General features: G+C 37.2%; 1 protein-coding gene across 2 annotated transcripts in view; it reads left to right on the top strand.

The window, feature by feature from the left end:
* Positions 1 to 19,675, top strand: part of HACE1 (HECT domain and ankyrin repeat containing E3 ubiquitin protein ligase 1) — a 103,854-nt gene that overhangs the window by 61,475 nt on the left and 22,704 nt on the right. For both annotated transcript variants that reach the window (XM_049771167.1, XM_049771168.1), the window contains 7 exons: positions 125 to 193; positions 379 to 466; positions 6,889 to 7,000; positions 7,095 to 7,192; positions 8,144 to 8,231; positions 15,602 to 15,751; positions 16,670 to 16,866. In XM_049771167.1, coding sequence (XP_049627124.1) covers positions 125 to 193; positions 379 to 466; positions 6,889 to 7,000; positions 7,095 to 7,192; positions 8,144 to 8,231; positions 15,602 to 15,751; positions 16,670 to 16,866 — 802 coding nt within the window. The remainder of the gene's footprint in view (positions 1 to 124; positions 194 to 378; positions 467 to 6,888; positions 7,001 to 7,094; positions 7,193 to 8,143; positions 8,232 to 15,601; positions 15,752 to 16,669; positions 16,867 to 19,675) is intronic.

The following is a 19,675-nucleotide window of genomic DNA, read 5'->3' as shown; positions in this document are numbered from 1 at the left end:
AAAATACTATTTGCCACCTAGAGGCCAGTTCAGTTGAATACTTCTCAAGTTTGCTACACCAACACGTTAGTATATGTGTTACTTACCATTATTCACACTATTCACTATTATTTACCATTCACAGAATGACATCCCCTCGTTTCATTGAATTCGTCTGCAAACATGATGAAGTTTTAAAATGCTTTGTTAACAGGTAAGACTAAAATGATATGTTACTTCTTTAACTGTTCAAAAAAGACTCAGTGATAAGTGAAAGGTTTGTAGGTATTTGTTTACATTTGTTTTTCTTCTGTTTTGGAATTTATGTTTTTTAATTTTTCTTTTCACTAATGCTACTCATGCTTCCCATTTGTTTAAACAAATATATTTTTCTTTCAGAAATCCCAAAATTATATTTGATCACTTTCATTTCCTCCTTGAATGTCCTGAGTTGATGTCCCGATTCATGCATATTATAAAAGCACAGGTAGAACTTTCTCTTAATCTCATTCTTAGTCTAAACGAAAATTAAATTTTAAAATGTGAATTGTGCCTAGTGAAGTAATCACTGTATACTTGAGACCTACTGTAATAGGGAAGAAATTGCTTTTTCTTTTAGGATGTGAAGAATATGACTTTAGTGTTGCTCCTTTAGCATGAAGAGTCATGTTTCTTTGCCAGGAAGTGTTTATTGAGTGTCTACTATGCAAGGCTTTTGCAAAGATAGCAGAAAACAATGCTACATTTTTTTTTATAATTTTGGTTTTTGGGCTACATCTGAAGACGCTCGGGTTACTCCCAGCTATGCGCTCAGAAGTCGCTCCTGGCTTCAGGGACCATATGGGACGCCGGGGATTGAACCACAGTCTGTCCTAGGTCATCTGTGTGCTAGGCAAACACCCTAACACTGCACCATTGCTCTGGCCCCATGTGCTACATTTTTTATATGAATTTAATTCCTATAAGATGGTTGGTCCTTTGAGAAAAGGATTTTATTCCCAAATACATTTGGGAAATGCATTTTGCCCTTGTGGAGGCCCATAAAGTATATAAGTTGCTTAAAGGAATTCCATGGTAAATTTAGTGATTTTATGTTTTTATTCTTCAGTCTTTCTTGACCTGAGAACTTTCCCTTTCAAATACTGCATGAAGCATTCTGGGGAAATGCTTGCTTTGCTCCTTCTCAGCTGTATGACTTGGGCATATATCTAACATTAAGCCTTAGTTTCTTTATTTAGAAAATAAAGGTAATGATAGCCATCTCATAAAACTGTTGTGAAAAATGAGTTTTGAATAGTGATTGGTACGTGTTCAATAAATAACACTTATTTTAGATATATAAAGCATATTCTGTTCCCCAAGACATAATTCAATCATTGGAAATAATTACTGTAAAATGTCATTATAAGGCTAGAGAGATAGCTTAAGGCATTGGAATGGATGCTTTACAAGCTGGAGCTCCAAGTTTTAGAGCTGGCTCTATGTGGTTCCCCCCAAGTATCAACCTAGGAGTAGTTTCTGAGCACCAATGGGTATGTTCAAAAACAGAACAAAATTAGTAATTATAGTAATGGCTATTTCTTTTTTTTTAAAGCTTTCTTTATTGAATGATAAGGTCTCCAAAAATTAGGCATGTGTACCAGCCCAGAGTATTAATAATGGCTATTTCTTAAAGAGTTTTAAGGAAGGGAGAATTTACTATAAGCTGTTGTCATAAAGGGAAATTTCAAATAGGAGGTGGATTTTACACTTTATTTTAGCTAAAAGTTCAAGAAGCAGTGCGGAGGTATATTTTAAACAGGTCTGTGAAAATGTGCAAAACATGGGAAGCATGGGAACGATGAATATACTAGCCAAGTTACGTAGATGTGAAAGGGACAGAATTCTAGTTACTGAAGTAGAAACTTTGTGTTGGTGAGGAATGAGTTAGAAATTTGTAAAGGCAGGTTGATCTTGTGTTGAAACTTGCTTGCTAGATTAAAGACTATATATATATATATATATATATATTTTTTTTTTTTTTTTGGTTTTTCGGGCCACATCCTTTTGATGTTCAGGGGTTACTTCTGGCTTAGCACTCAGAAATCGCCCCTGGCTTGGGGGGACCATATGGGACCCCGGGGGATCCAACCGCGGTCCTTCCTTGGCTAGCGCTTGCAAGGCAGACACCTCACCTCTAGTGCCACCTTGCCGGCCCCTATATTTTGTTTTCTGAGCAGGAAAATGTACATTATTCTGGAAAATTAGCCAGATTTATTAGAAATATATGATTGACAGGAGACTATGGTTTAGATGTCATAAGACAATAACTACTATATTTATTTATGGAAGTCATGATATTATTAATTTTGTTTTGGGGCCATATTGTGCATAGGGCTTATTCCTGGCTCTACTTTCAGGGCTCATTCTGGGGAGGTTAGAAGACCATATGGGATGCTGGGAATTGATTATGGGTTGTCCATGTGCAGAGCTCCTGTTGTACTATCTCTCTGGCACTATTATTTTTAATTGGGTTATCAATAGCATTTGACATTTATTTTGATTTCAGGAATACAACATAATTTGGTATATTTCTATACATTGCATACTGGTTATAATGAACTTAGTTAATCTTTAGGTATTTTAAAATGTCTTTAGAAACTCAGACTCAGAAATTAAAGATAGTCAGTACCTAATTCTTATAAAAGTATATACATGTAATATAGATATATTTTGATATGCTTAATCATAATGTAAAGGAGAAGGTAGCATTAGTAACAGATGTATTGAAGGCATACGTAATAGCTTTGCTGTACATCACTATTTAACTTTCTTAACTTATGAGGTGATGCTCTTTTACTGAGGCAGAGAGGACTAGTTTGTTTAAGTCATTCAGCTACTAAGAGGGAGAGCCAGAATTTAAATGTCTGGTGTTTTCTTGATTTTTTGTTGTTGTTGTTGGGGGAGTGATGCTGGATTCAAATCACATGTAAGACAGGTGTTTTACTCTTAGCTAGATCTCCAATCTTTGGGTGTTTTTTTTTTTCTTTCTTTCTTTTTTTTTTATGGGCCACACCTGTTGATGCCTAGGGCTTACTCCTGGCTCTGTGTTCAGGGATCACTCCTGGTAGGGCTCTGGATTCAATCCAGGTTGGCCACATGCAAGGCAAATGCCCTACTCAATATATTCTCTCTGGTTTCTGATTTGTTTTATTTTGGCTCTGTGCTCAAAAGCAAATGCTGGTGGTAATTGGGACTGTATGTGGTGCTGGAGATTCTAATCAGAGTTGGCCACATGCAAGGCCTTACTCACTGTGGTTTCTCTCTAGCCTCAAGTTTTAATTTTAACCTACACCACTTAATAGTATTCTGGCACAAATGAGATTATAGGTGAAAATCTTTGATTTTGAAAAAGGCATTTTATTATTTTTAATACTGTCTCTACTTTTAACCTTTTTGTCTTTCTCCCTTTCCATGAACTTTCTATTTTGTCCTTGAGAACGAATTTTATTGCCTTACTAGCATGAGGAAGGTCTGCAAGTGGAGTGGTCATCCAGTGTGATTTTTAGAGCCTGGACAAAGTAAGAAAGATATTTATAAGGGCCTGAGCATGAAGTATGTGACTTGGAGCTGTATGTGGAGGAAGTCCATGTAGAAAGTGGTGTGACAAATGCTGAGAGTAGTCTGACAGAGCCATATAGTTGGCTGGAGTACATCTGTGCACTGAAGGGGCTGACAATGACAAGATATGTGTTTTTGAAAGGAGATAAAAAAGGATAGATTTATATTATCAATGGAGACAGGGGAACAAACCTGGCAACCAGTTCTTAGTCTTTAAATACCATTTTTGGGGGTGGGTGGATGGGACATTTAGTTCACATCAGGAGGTGCTCAGGCTATGTGCTCAGGAGTGTTCCCTGATGGTGTTTACCAGTTGTCAGGGAAAAATCAAGATTAGTTTGGAGCAACATACTATGTAAAAAAAAGTTGCTTAAAGAATGATCATATTATGTTAAAAACAATTGATCCAGAAGTCAGCTTGAATCAACTTAGTTGGCCAAATCTAGAACAATTTGGATATCAAAATAACTGTGGAAAAATATAAATAAAATTGGAACTCATGTATCTATATTGAAAAAAAATCAGAATTTATGGGAAGGAATATTTTTACTCTCAGAATGTTTTCCCAGAGAAGTGTTAATTACTAATTACAAAGACTAGAAATGAACTTTACAGTGTAAAAATATGGCCAATAATCAAAGCAAAAATGCTTATGCCAGCTGTTAGAGATGCACAGGGAAAAACAATATATCACATCTTTGAAATCCCTATTACAGTTACATATATCCTGAATGTAATATTGAGAAAACATCAGACTAAACTGACCTGCAGTCTCTAAAAGTATCAAGAGTCATAAAAATTAGTGCAAACACAGACAGGGACAGGAAGACTAACTAGCACAGGGACTTAGAGCAGCATTTCTCTACCAGTGTCATAGGAAGAAAACAAGGTCAGAAAGACGGGCCATTGTTGGAAGAAGGTCGAGAAACACTGACATCGTACATCTGCCTTGCAAGTGTACCATCACAAGCTCAAATTTCTAGTGTCTCATATGTGCAGAATTTCCTCTGGGAGATCTTGTCACAATCCCTGGCACAATAAGCAGTTTACATCTGTACTACAGCAAGGTGTGTCTGTGTAAGCATCAGGAAAGGGGTGTAATCTCTGGAAAGTGCCAGCACTAAAATATATGTGTGAAGACCTCAACAGGAATTGTGACTGCCTGCGAGTTAAGAGTGTGAGCCCTATAACAACCCTCAGTGAGCACTGTCACAGTACCTGGTATGCATTGACTAAGATGTATGTCTGCTGGCCTCAGTGAGCACCATGGCTTGCTGTGCAAGCATGCAGTCTGCTCTGCGACCTTTAGCACACTCTGCATCTAAAAAGGAATGAGCACCATAACCATGTGGGTGTGCAGGACCCCCCCCCCCCTTCCCGTCACTGCAACAGCAACAGCAACAACAAGGAAGGGCAGGAGACAAGGGAGAGAGAATAAAACGAAACTAAAGAACTGCCCAGTGAAATCTTCAGCCAAGCTAGAATTAAAGGAGACATTTTGGATTGCTGTAAAAAAATACTCTGTACACATACACACACACACACACACACACACACACACACACACACACACACACACACACACACACACACACACAAATTTATTTATTTTGGCGTGCCACATTTTGCAATGTTTAGACCACATTTGGCTTTCTGTTGAGTACCCACACTTGACAGTGCTGGAGTGGGTGGAGAAACCATATGAGGTGCAGGATTCAGCTGAATCGGTCTCAGCTGCAGCTGCCTACTAGGCAAGTGCCTTAACCTTTTTACTATCTCTATGGCCTTGTAGGCAGTTTTTGATGTGCGTCTCTTTTTCTCTGCTTGAGCAAGTCCTTTAATTTCTAGTTCAGACTGTGACCACAAGAAAACATTCTACACCTCTGTATACTCTACATTCTTAACTGCACTATGTATCTGAACTGTTTGGAACTCAGCATTTTATATGTACTGTATTAGTGCAAGTTGTTCTTTTTCTCTCCTTTTTTTTTCCTTCCTGATTTTGGGCCACACTTGGCAATACTTAGGATTCACGCCTGGCAAGGCATGGGGACCATATGGATGCTAGGGATCAGATCATTTGGCCACATGCAAGGCAATTTGCCCCATCCTTTGTACTATTGTTCCAGCCTGATACGCAGTGCTAGGAATCAGCCCCTAGTTGGACAAGTTCATTGCCAATGCCTTCTTCACTGTCCCCTCTTTCTGCCTCCTCTAGGTTGTTTTTAACAGTGAAATAGAGCTTTTTATTTTTAACTTTAATTACTAAAATCCAAGGTCATATACATTTGAGGCTTATGCTTTAAAACTGAGCCTTAAGGGGCCGGAGAGATAGCATGGAGGTAGTGTGCTTGCCATGCATGCAGAAGGTTGGTGATTTGAATCCTGATATCCCATATGGTCCCCTGAGCCTGCCAGGAGTGATTACTGAGCGTAGGGCCAGGAGTAACCCCTGAGCGCTTTCGGGTGTGACCCCAAAAAAACAAAACAAAATAGAAAAACAAAAACCAAAAAACTGAGCCTTAAATTGAAATTTTTATGACGTTTATGTTATTTGCAGTATGGGTACATAATATGTACTCAACAATGTTTTTTGATTAATCATAAAAGTTATACATTTTTGTGTTTTGTTTATATGACTGATGAGCCAAATATATTCTTTATATATATTAGTACATAATAGATCTTACTTTCCTTTTTTCAGGATAAAGGAAGGGGTAGATAACATTCCTTTCTATTGCTGTATATTTAAGTTATAAAAATAAAATTAGTATAAAGTTATTTTCAGAAAAATATCAATTTTTCTTGACATAAAATTTATTCTTATAAGTCTTACTTGGTTTAAAAGGAAGAGTAAATACTCCATTACATATAGATATTAAGTCTTAAGTTTAACCTTCTGTCTTTTCAGGGTTTTTCTTTTTATTTGAAAATGTAAGAGGCTTCAGGGGATAGTACTGTGGGTAGGACAGTTAATTGCCTTGCATGTAGCCAATTGTGGTTCAATAATGAGCATTTCATATGGTCCCTGAGCACTGCCAAGAGGATTCCTGATTTTAGAGCCAGGAGTAACCCTGAGCATCTCAGGATGTGACTTAGAAACCAAATATATATGAGTTTTTGTTTTTTTTTTTAAGGCACACTTCTAGGCTAATGATCTTTTTCTAATATTTCTGTTGAAATATCCAGGACATTATTTAAACTATTATAAAGATTTAATGTGATAAGAGCATGTAGCATGCTAATTAAATTGGAGAGATTGGTAATTTAGCACTATTGACAAATTTATTGTGATTTTCTTTTTGGTAGCCATTTAAAGATCGTTGTGAATGGTTCTACGAACATTTGCATTCAGGACAACCAGATTCAGATATGGTGCATAGACCAGTAAATGAAAATGATATTCTGCTGGTCCATAGAGGTATGGCTAAGATATAAATTGATTTGTATATAAGGCACAAAATTATAGTTATCATACATTTCATATGTAAAATTAACCATTGCTACATATTTAGATTCTATTTTTAGGAGTAGCTGTGAAGTTGTATCAAAAGCAAATTGTGCAAAGCTAAAGCAAGGAATTGCTGTACGGTTCCATGGAGAAGAGGGCATGGTGGGTATAAAAATTAGTGTCATTAATATTACTCTCTATAAAAGATTGATATTTATAAATTTAATATCAATGAAAACATTGATTTGATTTTTTTCCTTTTTTTAAATTTTTTATTGTAAGAATTTATTCAAGAGACAAAATTGATTAATATAATGAGGTAAACTAACATAACATAGTAACATAACATATAATATAATTGATATAATACATGTAAGTCTAAGAAAGTTTCTGATTAAAAACACAATTTTTTTCCATAATGGCTTACATATCTTTCACAGTAGTATTTTAGGTACATATTAACATTGAGTCAGGGGAATACCCATCACCAACTATGTCCTCCACCCATTCCAGTTCCCTTTCTACAACCCATATACCCCACCATCACCCCCCGGGCTGCTAGAGTAGGTGGACCCCTCTTTGTCTGGCTTACTATTAGTGATCACATATCTGTTTGGTCCTGGAACCCTCCCTTGTTTCCCCCTTTATTTAAGATGCAGAGCTAGAAAAATCAAGGTATGTGTTTTTATTTGAAGGAAAGAAAAGCAATAGATTGGGGTACAAAATAAGAGGAAAAAAAAAGAAGTCAAAAGTCAAATACACTGAAAATGGGCAGAGTTCCTCTAGAGGCTTCCAATCTCAGTTTGAGAGAGGATGTGAAAAAGGTAGAAAACATTGATTTAATTTTGTTTTGTTTTTGTTTTCTTTTTCTTTATTTATTTTTGGTTTTTGGGCCACACCCAGTGATGCTCAGGGGCTACTCCTGGCGATGGGCTCAGAAATCACTCCTGGCTTGGGGGACCATATGGGACACCCAGGTCCACCCTGGGTCAGCTGCATGCAAGACGCCCTACTGCTGCACTACTCCTCCGACCCCTTATTTTGTTATTTTTAGAAAAAAATGTTCATGTAATATCTTTTTGCTTATACTTTATTTTGTTTTCTTGAACTCAGGGTCAAGGTGTTGTTCGTGAGTGGTTTGATATTCTGTCTAATGAAATTGTCAATCCTGATTATGCATTGTTTACCCAGTCAGCTGATGGTAAGTTTTACACTCTAGTTGATTATTTTACATTGACTTGTCACATTTTCAAACTTTACCAGTACATTTTTTCCTGTGGTTCTTACAGTAAGTTTGTGAGCTTGGTGGATTTTCTCATTTCACTTGAAATTCAGATTTTGTTTATATTAATATAGTTAATGAGTGAGTGAATCAAAAGTAAAATCTAATAAAACTGTATGGACACTACAGACAATGACCTGGATTGGACAAACTAGTTTGCCTGGAGCCTAGAAGTCAGGAAACTTCAGGGGTAGGGTCTCCTTGTATTTAGGACAAAGTTTTTCCTTTCCATGTTCCCCCATACTTTGGTGGGCCCATGCAAACGATAATTGCCACTCTAACATTGTTTTTACAGTGCTCCTTTGACTCTAAACCTTTAAGAAACCACTAGTAAAAATGTCTGGAACTGCAAAAGAAAAAAAAAAGGTTTACATTAGTATTAACATATATGCTTTTAGTTACACTAGCATTCTGGGGGATAAAGGAGGGAGATAAGGGATATATGCTTGGGAACAGGGATGAAGGGAGGACAACACTGGCAGTGGAAAGGCCCTCATTTATTATCACTGTGTACCTTAAATATCACTGTGTAAGATTTGTAATTCACTTTGGCCACAATAAAAATTAAAAAAAGAAAAGTAAAATCTGATTATTTAGTGTTGGTTCTCAAATTCTTATTTCAAAGACTAGTGCTGGCCCAAAGAAAGTTTTTATTAGTCCTGTATAAAATGAAACTATATAAAAAAACTTAATTAGTTTAAGTATTGTCTTTATTTCTTTGGTCACACCTGTTTTTACTCAAGTCTTACTCCTAGTTCTGTGTTCAGAAATCACTTCTGGTGGTGCTTGGAGAATCTTATGTGATGCTAGGGATCAGCTGCATGTAAGCCAAGTGCCTTATCCACTGTACTATCTTTTTGGCCACTATGCTTTTTCTGAAATTAAAATTTTCTTTTATGAAAGACTGCTGCTAGATCAAAAGCAAAAATATTCATTTGGAAAAAATTAAAACTTGTCAATTCTACTCAAATTTTCAATTTTTAACATTATAAAATTTGGTTATAGAAACCAAATTGTCACACTGGAGTGATAGTATAGCAGGTAGGGCACTTACCTTGCATGTGGCTGACCCGGGTTTGATCCCTGGCATCACATATGGTCCCTTGAGCCTGCCGAGTGATTCCTCAGTGCAGAGTGAGGAGAGACTTCTGGCAACTGCTTCCCCAAAACCAAAAAACAAATAAGCAAAAACAAATGAATTCTAGAAATCAAAGTGTTATAAGTATTTCTTTTCACATTTGTTATAGTTTTAGTATGTTTCTTTATTTTTTATTGAGGTATCATAGTTTATTGTAGTACTAAAGCCACTTATACTTTCAGACCATTCCCTGCACCATTATCTTATGTCCCTTTTACTGTCCCATCTACTCAATTCTGAGTTCTGTTGTTTGTGTTTTAGTATTAGAATTGTCTAAATCATCTCCCAATATTCTGCATGTGAATGAAATCATCTGGTCTACACCTTTTACTTTCTGACTCTCCTCACTTAGCATGACACTCTATAGCTCCATCCATATGGCAGCAAACTTTATAATTTCATCTTTCTTCAAGGCCAGAGTGATAATACAGTAGGTAGGGCATTTGCCTTAAATGTAGCTGACCCAGATTCGACCCCCAGCATCCCATATGTTCCCCGGAGCCTGCTAGGAGTGCTTTTTTGGGGATAGAGCCTGGAGTAATTCCTCAGTGCCACTGGGTGTGCCTTTTTTCGTAACCTTATAATACTTCATAATACAAAATTTGCAGAAACACTCAAATTTCTTTATTCACTCATTTGTTATTGGGCATTTTGGTTGTTTTAGGTTTTGCTATTGTAATTAGTAAATCTTTATAATCTTTTTATGTATAGTAACTTAGATTTTTTTTTTTAGTAGGCCTGGGTTTATTTTGGGCAATGTTCTACCTAGCCTGGTGGTGTAGGCCTGGCAGATTTAATTTTTTAGATCTTCCTTACAGTGCTTGATGACCATCAGGACTACACCCAGTTGTTTTCTAGGGCCACATAATTCTGGGAATCAAACAATGGGACTCAAAGATGATGGCCCATGTTCTATTAGTTGTGCTATCTATCACCCCAGCTTCTTAAAAAGAGACAAGGGGCTGGAATGGTGGTGCAAATGGTAAGGTGTTTGCTTTGCACTTGCTAACCTAGGACAGACTGTGGTTTGATCCCCTTGTGTCCCATATGGTCCCTCCAAGTCAGGAGCGATTTCTGAGCACATAGCCAGGAGTAACCTTTGAGCATCACCGGGTGTGGCCCAAAAACAAAACAAAACAAAAAAAGTAGACAATATATTGCCAACGCTGGCTTCTGATTGATTGAGAAAGAATAGAATGGATAGCTAGCTATCAGAGCAACCTAGGTCGTTAGCAGCAATGCTAGAGAACTGCAGCTATTTATCTATCTGTATGATGGTAACATAGAGGTATTGTTCTATGCAATTGAAATTAATTAGAATATGCTTTAACTCTGTAACTTCTTGTATGCTCTATGGTGAATTTGTTCCCCCCCCCATGGTGAATTTTTTAACTTTGTGATTTTTATGACAAATTTTGAGTTTCTTACTTCATCATAATCTTTGAAGGAAGAATTTAATAGTACAACATTTTAGATTTTTTAGTCCCGTATTTGGAGTATGCTTAGTTTCATACCTGAAAAATAGATTTAGTACAATATTATTTGAAGTACGGTATGCTGCAGTTTATTGCACAGCATATGTGACAGCATATGTACTATAAAGATCATGATTTATTTATAATGTGGTTCTTCTCTTTGGGATCATAATTTTAATATGTTCTAATTTTTGTTGCAAGCAAAAAGATTATATGTTATTTATCTTTAAATTAGCTTTCTGATCAAATTAAGATACTTTCAGTAGAATTAGTATAGTGTCATAGTAGAGATTTGACCTTTGTTGTTAAATTGATGTGCTCTATCCTCTTTGTTATGATACTGGTCCACTAAATTTAACAAAACTGGATGTCAGTTTTAATTTTTGAAAATAGTAATAGATGTTCGGTAGCGATGATTCATGAAAAATTGCTTAGCCTAGTTTCTGGTACTTTGTAATCAAACATAAATAATACATGCTAGTAGTATTGTGTGAGAGTGATAATTTTTTGTTTTTCTGAATCAGTAAAAAATAGCTTTAGAAGTCACATTAATTTGAACTTTTGTGTTAGCTGGTTTTAAGTTAAAAACGATTCCCTTTTCTGAAAATTTCTGCTCTTTGGTTTTTTGTGTTTTTTTTTTGACCACTCTCTTGTTATCTTTTTGGAATGCACATTTCCCAGAAAGTAATAGAATAGTAAAAGAATAGATACCCAAAATTAGGGGATGAAAGTAATCATCAGCAATTTTTGCTAGTTCATCAGTAATCCAAAGTATTCACTATCTGATAGGTAAAAATAAATGTGGCTATTATCAGAATATCATATCTTTGGAATTATGCTTGTGTTTGTCTTTTAAGCTCTGTATCTCTTAAAACTCTGCTCGACTTCTAAAGTCAAATCATTCCTTATGACTGGGAATGAATATCTAAAGTTACTTATGAATGATTAGCTTCATTTGGTTTTTTTTTTTAAATCAAATTTTTTTTTATTATTTTAATTATGACAACAAAGATGCAAAGAAAGAGGACAGGGTAAAGTTACAGTGGAAACCCAATCACCCATAAACAATTCTCGGTAGTCCCATCGATGATATCCCAGCCTTGAAGTTTCAGCCAAAGAACATTGAGAAAAACAAAACTGAACCCATGTACAATACAATTACTTTGTCCCTCAAATCCCCAGTTGTAGTACATACTATTTCTTAGCAGCACACAATATAATCTAAAGACATTAGACTTATGTAACTCCTTAAACATTGAGGGCAACGTACATTTATCTAGTTCCATGCACATGCTTACTAGTTTAAGTTAACCTCAAAAGTTTTAGTGGGTTGTTTTTCTTAAGGGTTGGAGTCAAGGGAACATAGTAAAAAACGGTGTTAAAGTGGCATTTGTTTGCATAGGCCCACCAAAACATAAGGGACATGGAAAGACAAATTATGGTCTAAATACAAGGAGACCCTACCCCTGAAGTTTCCTGGCACAGGACTGACTCTAGGCTCCAGGCAAACTAGTTTGTCCAATTCAAGTCATCATCTGTAGTGGCAATACACCTCCATTCCTCACATAGTTTCTGTTGTTGGTATCATGCTTCTGTATTAAAGATCCTGGAGTCTGCATATCCCATATTGCAGTCAGGATGGTGCAGAGCATCCTCTCGTTTCACCTCACACTTAAGGGGCAATAGAGAGAACCATGTCCTGTAGAGCAGGTCATTGTTGTTGTCAAGTCTTCTCAGTGTAAATGGAAGTCTCTTTTTAGGAGGTCGATGTCAGACCCTTGGTAGTGTCTTTCCTGGTAGAGGACTGCTTCCAGCTGTTGCTATAAAAGACCTTGGATATTTCGTAGATAGCTTGCCTGGTTCCAGCGTGAATGGAGGATGCCCATTCTTCTGAGGCCTGTGCCAGGTCATTATATCAATGTTCAGGGTGTAAGGTACATTGTACTGAGATTTATTAGATAAGAACTTATCTGTATGTATAGTGTTTTCCCATTTTAATGTGTCTATGCAAACAAGGATCAATGCCATGAAGCGTTATTGGTGCATCTGGAGGCAATAGGAACAAGACCAGCAATTTCCATGACATAGTTCAATCATAGGCATCAAACTGAGGGACAGTTCCACCAACAATCCTTACTGAACAGCTTACAAAGAAAAGACAAGATGAAAAGTGGATAGAAACATCATGGTAGAAGAATATTTAGAGAGTTACAGCAGTTAAAGAAAATACCCATAAAATATTTAAAAGATATATGTGTTCAATATGTGTTCAATTTGTGTCCTTCTAAGTAGTTCTGGGATTTGTTAGATCTACTGTATGTCTTTGGTCAGAGATTAGAACTGTGTGTTACTGAAGTTAAGAAGGGTAAATCTGGGGTACTGATGGTTGGGAATGTAGACTGGTATGAAATTGCCAGTGACAGCCTGAGTATAGCTGAGCAGCTATCTGCCACCCCCCAGATCAAACTCCACCCCCTAAGCCAACCTCTGGAGCCGGCCTGGGAGTGGGGAAAACCCAGGGTGCCCCATCAGCTCCTCCCAGGAACCCACCTGGAGATCCAGAGGAAAGGGGGAGAGGGGGGTCGGGTGACCCAGGTCCGGGCCCCCTACCCTAGGCCAGGCCAAGAGGCCCCTGGCACATGCGGAAGTCTGCCAGGTGCCCGCCCGTGCCGGCTAAAAATCCTGCTCCAGGAAGGGAGGGAGACCCTCCCAAGCCCGAAGGACAGGGATTTAAGCCCCACCCTAGGCCAGTCTCCGGAACTGGCCTGGGAGTGGGGAAAACCCAGGGTGCCCCATCAGCTCCTCCCAGGAACCCACCTGGAGATCCGGAGGAAAGGGGGAGAGGGGGGTTGGGTGACCCAGGTCCGGGCCCCCCTACCCTAGGCCGGGCCAAGAGGCCCCCGGCACATGCGGAGGTCTGCCAGGTGCCCACCCGTGCCGGCTAAAAATCCTGCTCCAGGAAGGGAGGGAGACCCTCCTTCATTTGGTTTTTTAAATTGCTCAGTCCCAGCATCCAAATTTATCCTTACCAATATAAACTTTTCCAAAATTGGGCAGTATAGCCCGCAGGAATTAGGGAATAATTTAGGGGAGAGCAGTAACTGCAGGTACATTTGACTTTGCTTGTTTACTTGAAAGAACATGAATTTCCCTTGGGGTGCCAATTTTAGGCCAGAAAAACTTTGGGAACCTCTTTTCTAAGTAAGTTAGCCATAATTATTCAGACAGGTGACAACACTTGTAAATCATATATGTGAATTGTGTGTGTGTATGTGTGTGTGTGTATCTACACAAGCACACAGTTTGCTCTTACTGCTTTTTTACTTTTATTTTTTTCAAATGATGCTTTAATAGATTTATTGCTTAGCTGCCTAGAGGAGTAGAAAATAGCATGAGCTGAGTCAATTTTTTTAAAAATAATTTTTATTGTGACCAATGTGAATTACAAGTCTTTCACAGTTACATTTAAAGTACATAGTGACAGTGAATTAGGGCCATTCCCACCACCAGTGTTGTCCTTCCTCTACCCCTTTGCCCAGCAAGCATCCCATACCTCTCCTCTTTACCCCCTGGGACTGCTAGTGTAACAGGCTTCCTTTGTGTATAGCTGCTTGTAGATTGGATATCTTGATTCTGTTGTCATTGTCAGTCAATATTTTTTTAATGAACGAGAGAATTAAAGCTGAGTTCTTGATACTAGATTTTCCCATAACAGTGGATTTTTTTGAGATTTAAAAAAATTGTGGCATAATATACATAGCATAAGACTATGTTGACCATTAAATACATGATTTATTGGCATTAAGTGGCTTTAAATACTTTGGCAGGATTATGTAGCTATTACTACCTTAATTTGTTTTGAGATATTTTACTTGTCAGTAGGATCATTCTTTCCTATATCAGATTTAATATTAATGGGTAGCTTTGGCTTTTGCCATCATTATTTTTTGAGGGGTAGCATCTGATAGTGCTTACTCCTGGCTTACACTCAGGAATTACTCCTGGTGGTCCTAGGGGACCATTTGCCTTTTGGAGATCAAACCAGGGTCAGCCCTGTGCAAGGCAAGCATCCTCCCTGCTGTACTATCTCACTGGCCCACTGCTTTGCCATTTGTACTTTGTAACTTCATTCTATTGTTGCTTGATTGTTACATGGAAATATTAGTTGATTTGTGGACTTAAGGTGATTTTTTTATTTATAATTGTTAAAAGGCTTTCATTGACTAGGTCTGTAACTTTAAAATGCTGTATATTTAAGATTAAGTTACTCTCTAATAGTGTTCACTATTTCTTAGCATGAAAAGTAGTGAATGCCTAGTGCGCTGGAATGTGTAGATCTGAGTGAGTAGACATCTTCTCTAGTTTGTAGCCTCATAGTTCTTGCCATTCTGCCTATGAGAAGAAAAGATGTATATGTCTATGGAGGGGAGGGTTCAGTTAAAAGTATTCTAAAATTTAGTCTTTGCATAAAGGCTTACTTCGTTGAAGTATGCCAATTGATTTTGCTTTTTGAATGTCTGGTCCTAATATCTTTTGTGTCTTCCACAAAGATTTACTATTAAAGTTATATAAATAACTTCACTGTCATTTAAGATAAACAAATTTATGCGCATTAACTGATCTCTCCCCTTTGTATGTCTATTGTTAAAAAAATTACTTTGCACTTATTTTAATAGGAACAACTTTTCAGCCTAATAGCAACTCCTATGTAAATCCGGACCATTTGAACTATTTTCGGTTTGCTGGACAGATCTTGGGATTAGCTTTGAACCATAGGCAGCTGGTCAACATTTACTTCACAAGATCATTCTACAAGCACATTCTTGGTATGGCTTTATTATTTCTATTGATGTCTATGAAAAATTTTTTTAAATAGTTTTCTAAAATATTTAGTAGGGACTGGAGCAAATAGCACAGTGGGAAGGGCGTTTGCTTTGTATGTGGTCAACCAGGGCTCCATCCCTGGCATATCCCATATGGTCCCTGAGCCTGCCAGAAATGATTTCTGAGCACAGAGCCAGGAATAACCCCTGAATGCTACTGGGTGTATCCCAAAAACAGAAAAACAAATTTAGTAGATAAGTATTTCTTCTTGTCTGAAGCAAACCACATTTTTGTTGAAGTAATTTGTATTTTGATTGGAGCCTGTAGTAAGGAGTTCCGGGGGCTAGAGCAATGGTAGGTACAGTGGGTAGGGCACTTGCCTTGCATGCCGCTTACGCAGGTTTGTTCCCCACCATCCTAGATGGTCCCCATGAGCACCACCCAGGATGATTCTTGAGTGCTCAGCTAGTTTAACCACAGAGCATTACAGGGTGTGTCCCAAAAGCAAAAAAAGAGAGAGAAAAAAAAAAAAGCAAAGATAAGGATTTCTGGGAAGAAAAAAAGAAAACCAAAACCAATTGTCTTGTTAGCTTTAACAAAAGCCTTAATTTTTTTTTATCATGTGTTTTTGTTAAACATGTAGTATATAATGTAATACTTAAGAGAAATGACAGTTTGTATTTTTATAGAAGTATTCTGACTGGCTGCTTTAATGAAGGCTCACACTATAAAATAAAGAAGAAACATAATCTTACATGAAGGGACCTGCCCGTTTGGGAATTACTGTCAATTTAAATAGAGTAAAGAATTGGCTTATAATTTGCAGTTTTACAGAAAACCATTAGAGGGCAGTATTTTACCACTTAAGGTATAAAGAAAGGCTGAATCATTTAGAATGTAATTGCTGTTTGTATTTTTAGGCATACCTGTAAATTACCAAGATGTGGCATCCATTGATCCAGAATATGCCAAAAATTTACAATGGATTTTAGATAACGATATTAGTGATCTGGGTCTAGAACTAACTTTTTCAGTTGAGACTGATGTGTTTGGAGCGATGGAGGAGGTACCTTTGAAACCAGGGGGTGGAAGTATTCTTGTGACTCAAAATAACAAAGTGAGTATTCAGATTTTTTTATCTTAACTGTTGTTTATAACTGGGCCCTGATAATTTGCTCATTTACTTCATTTGAATAGTTTTGCAAGATTAACAGATTAAAAACTATTTAATGAACAATGCAAATATTAAACTTGGAATTTGAAAGGATCATCTCAGTATTTTTTGTTTTGCTGAGGCTGTTCATGGAGCAGTCCAGAGTACAATTCAGTTGATTATATAAATTGGACATCTACATGTTAAAAAAGTACAATATTAGAAGTTACAGAAGAGAAAGGAAATAATCTTATTGCTTAATCTTAGTACGTTTTGGGATTCAGTTAAGTCTATCAGACCTCTGAACTTTGTTGTTTTAGCTTTATAATGATTACTTTCATTTCCTGTTTGATAATTAGGGAGTCAGAATATCCGGTTTGAATTCAGTCTGTTACCAATAGCAATATCTAGTTAAATAATACTAAAGATTTACTTTATTATTTAGTTATATAATTATATAATCAGTAATTAATTACATGTATTATTTACAACTATATAACAGACTATATTTAAATAATTTAAATAAATTGTCTTTTATTTAAACAAATTATTTATTTAAATATAGTCTATTATGTTATAGTCCAGCTCTCCAATGCTCTGAGGGACAGTGAACTGACCCCTGTTGAAAAAGTTTGAGGACCACTGCCTTAAAGGACTTCAGTAAAACTATTACAAATAGCACACCGAGGTATTGATTTGACTTTGATGCCTGGCACTACATGTTCTCGAGTGTTGCCCAGTGTAGCCCTGGGGATTCCTGAACTCTGCTAATGTAGAACAGGGATTGCTGGCACTGCAAGACCCCACCACTGAACTGTGAGCTAATAGACCTCCAGCATTCCTCTTGAGAGCAACCACCTTTAACCAGAAAAATACATTGAACTATTTTATTTTGTAAGTTAGACACTTAGTAAAATGTAGATTTAAAAGAAAAATAATCATGATTTTTACGGGAAAAGTTTGCTCTCCAATGGTAGAACATCGGGTTATTCTGAGAATTGAACTTAAGGCGTCGTGCATCTAAGGCTTGTTTACCATTTTTTGAGTTATGTCTACAGCCCTAACCATAGACTTTGGGGAGAGTGGCGGGGAACATTCAGCGATGCTCAGGGTTACTCCTACCTCTGGATTTGGGAATTACTCCTGATGATGCTCAGGGACCTCATGGGTTACTGGGGATTGAAGCTTGATCTGCTGCATGCAAAACTAGTACTGTCTGCTGTATTCACTTCTGCCCCGACTTGGACATGTTTTAATCTTAGGTTTCTATTCTAAAAAATTGCTATAATGCCTCTATACTGGATTTTCAGTGCATCTTAAAGCTATAAAACACAAGACTTAGTTATCACTGAATATTATTCTATAAAAACAATACTTGGTTTCCAATATATAGTGGGGAAGTGAGGCTAATACATATATACATGAGGATACTTTTTGAAAATAAAATGTAAACCAACATATTCTAATTTCATACTTGAGGTATTTCTGTTGATCTTTTCATCGTATACCTGGGGAAAGAGAAATCTTAAGAGTTAATGGTAAAACTAGTCCAAAATCCAGGTAATCTGTTTTCAAGTCCTAAGTTCTTTATGTTGTTTACAAAATTAAAACTTATTTGAGAAAGAGATTACTTGAATTTGTAATGTAATTAGTCATTAAGCTGTAGAGATTAAAGTGGAGTATATCATTCGGGAGTGATTCCTGAGCAGAGACAGTAGTAAGCCCTGAGTGCTGCTGGGTTTGGGTACCCCCAATAAGATGATTAAATTAATTTTTTAACTTTTATTATAATTTATTTATTTATTTTTATTAAGGTACCATGACTAGATGAGCTCGGGCATGTTCAGTGTAGTATGACTGTAGACAAAAAAGAATGGGTGGGGGGAGAGTGGGTGATGGAAGTAAAATGTTTGCCTCAGAGGTAAGCTGGGGAAGGTGGGTTGGGAGAGTGAGACGGAAACTGGACTTTGGTGATGGGAAATGAGCTCTGGTGAAGGTTGTTATACAGTGCATATAATTCAGTCATGAACAACAATGTGTGGGGGAAAAAAACCAATATGAACAACCTTGTAACCTTGGTGTTTAAATTAAAAAAAATTAAATATAAAGAGACACCTATGACTTACAGGTAATTTACATTACGTTTTAGACATACTATGTTTTAGCGCCAGTCCCACCACCAGTGTCAACAACTTCTACCAGTGTCAGATTTCCTTTCACCCCTCTTCATGCCCAGTCTGCCTCCTTGTTCAGGCATACTTGTTAAGTTTGGTGGTGATTGGATCTCCTGTTTTTCAGCTTTGTCTTTGGATTTACAGCTATATCACTTTGCTATATCACCAATGTACCTGAGGCCTTTGATCCCTGTTTCCTGTAACTTCTCATCTGCTTCTTCTTACTACTTCCTTGATTTCTTTCTCTCTCTATCCTTCTTTCTATATAGTGCAGTCAAGTCTGCTCAATCATTCCCTGATCCTTTAATACCTTGTATTCCCTCTTTTAGTTTCTTTACAATATAAGTGGCATCTGTGAGCTTGTAAGTAGACAAAAATATGAGCTTGTCAGTGAATACAAATATTGAAAAAAACTTTAATAGATTGTCCACATTATAATGCTTTTTTCTGGGGGGGGGGTTGTTTTGGGCCACACCCCGTGATACTCAGGGGTTAGTCCTGGCTATGCGCTCAGAAATCGCTCCTGGCTTTGGGGACCTTATGGGGCAAGGGGCGGTCCATCCTAGGTCAGCACATGTAAGGCAAACGACTGCTGCTTG

The sequence above is a fragment of the Suncus etruscus genome, chromosome 4 (genome assembly GCF_024139225.1).
Source record: "Suncus etruscus isolate mSunEtr1 chromosome 4, mSunEtr1.pri.cur, whole genome shotgun sequence".
Classification (NCBI taxonomy): Eukaryota; Metazoa; Chordata; class Mammalia; order Eulipotyphla; family Soricidae; genus Suncus; species Suncus etruscus.
This window is presented reverse-complemented; position numbering and strand designations above follow the sequence as displayed.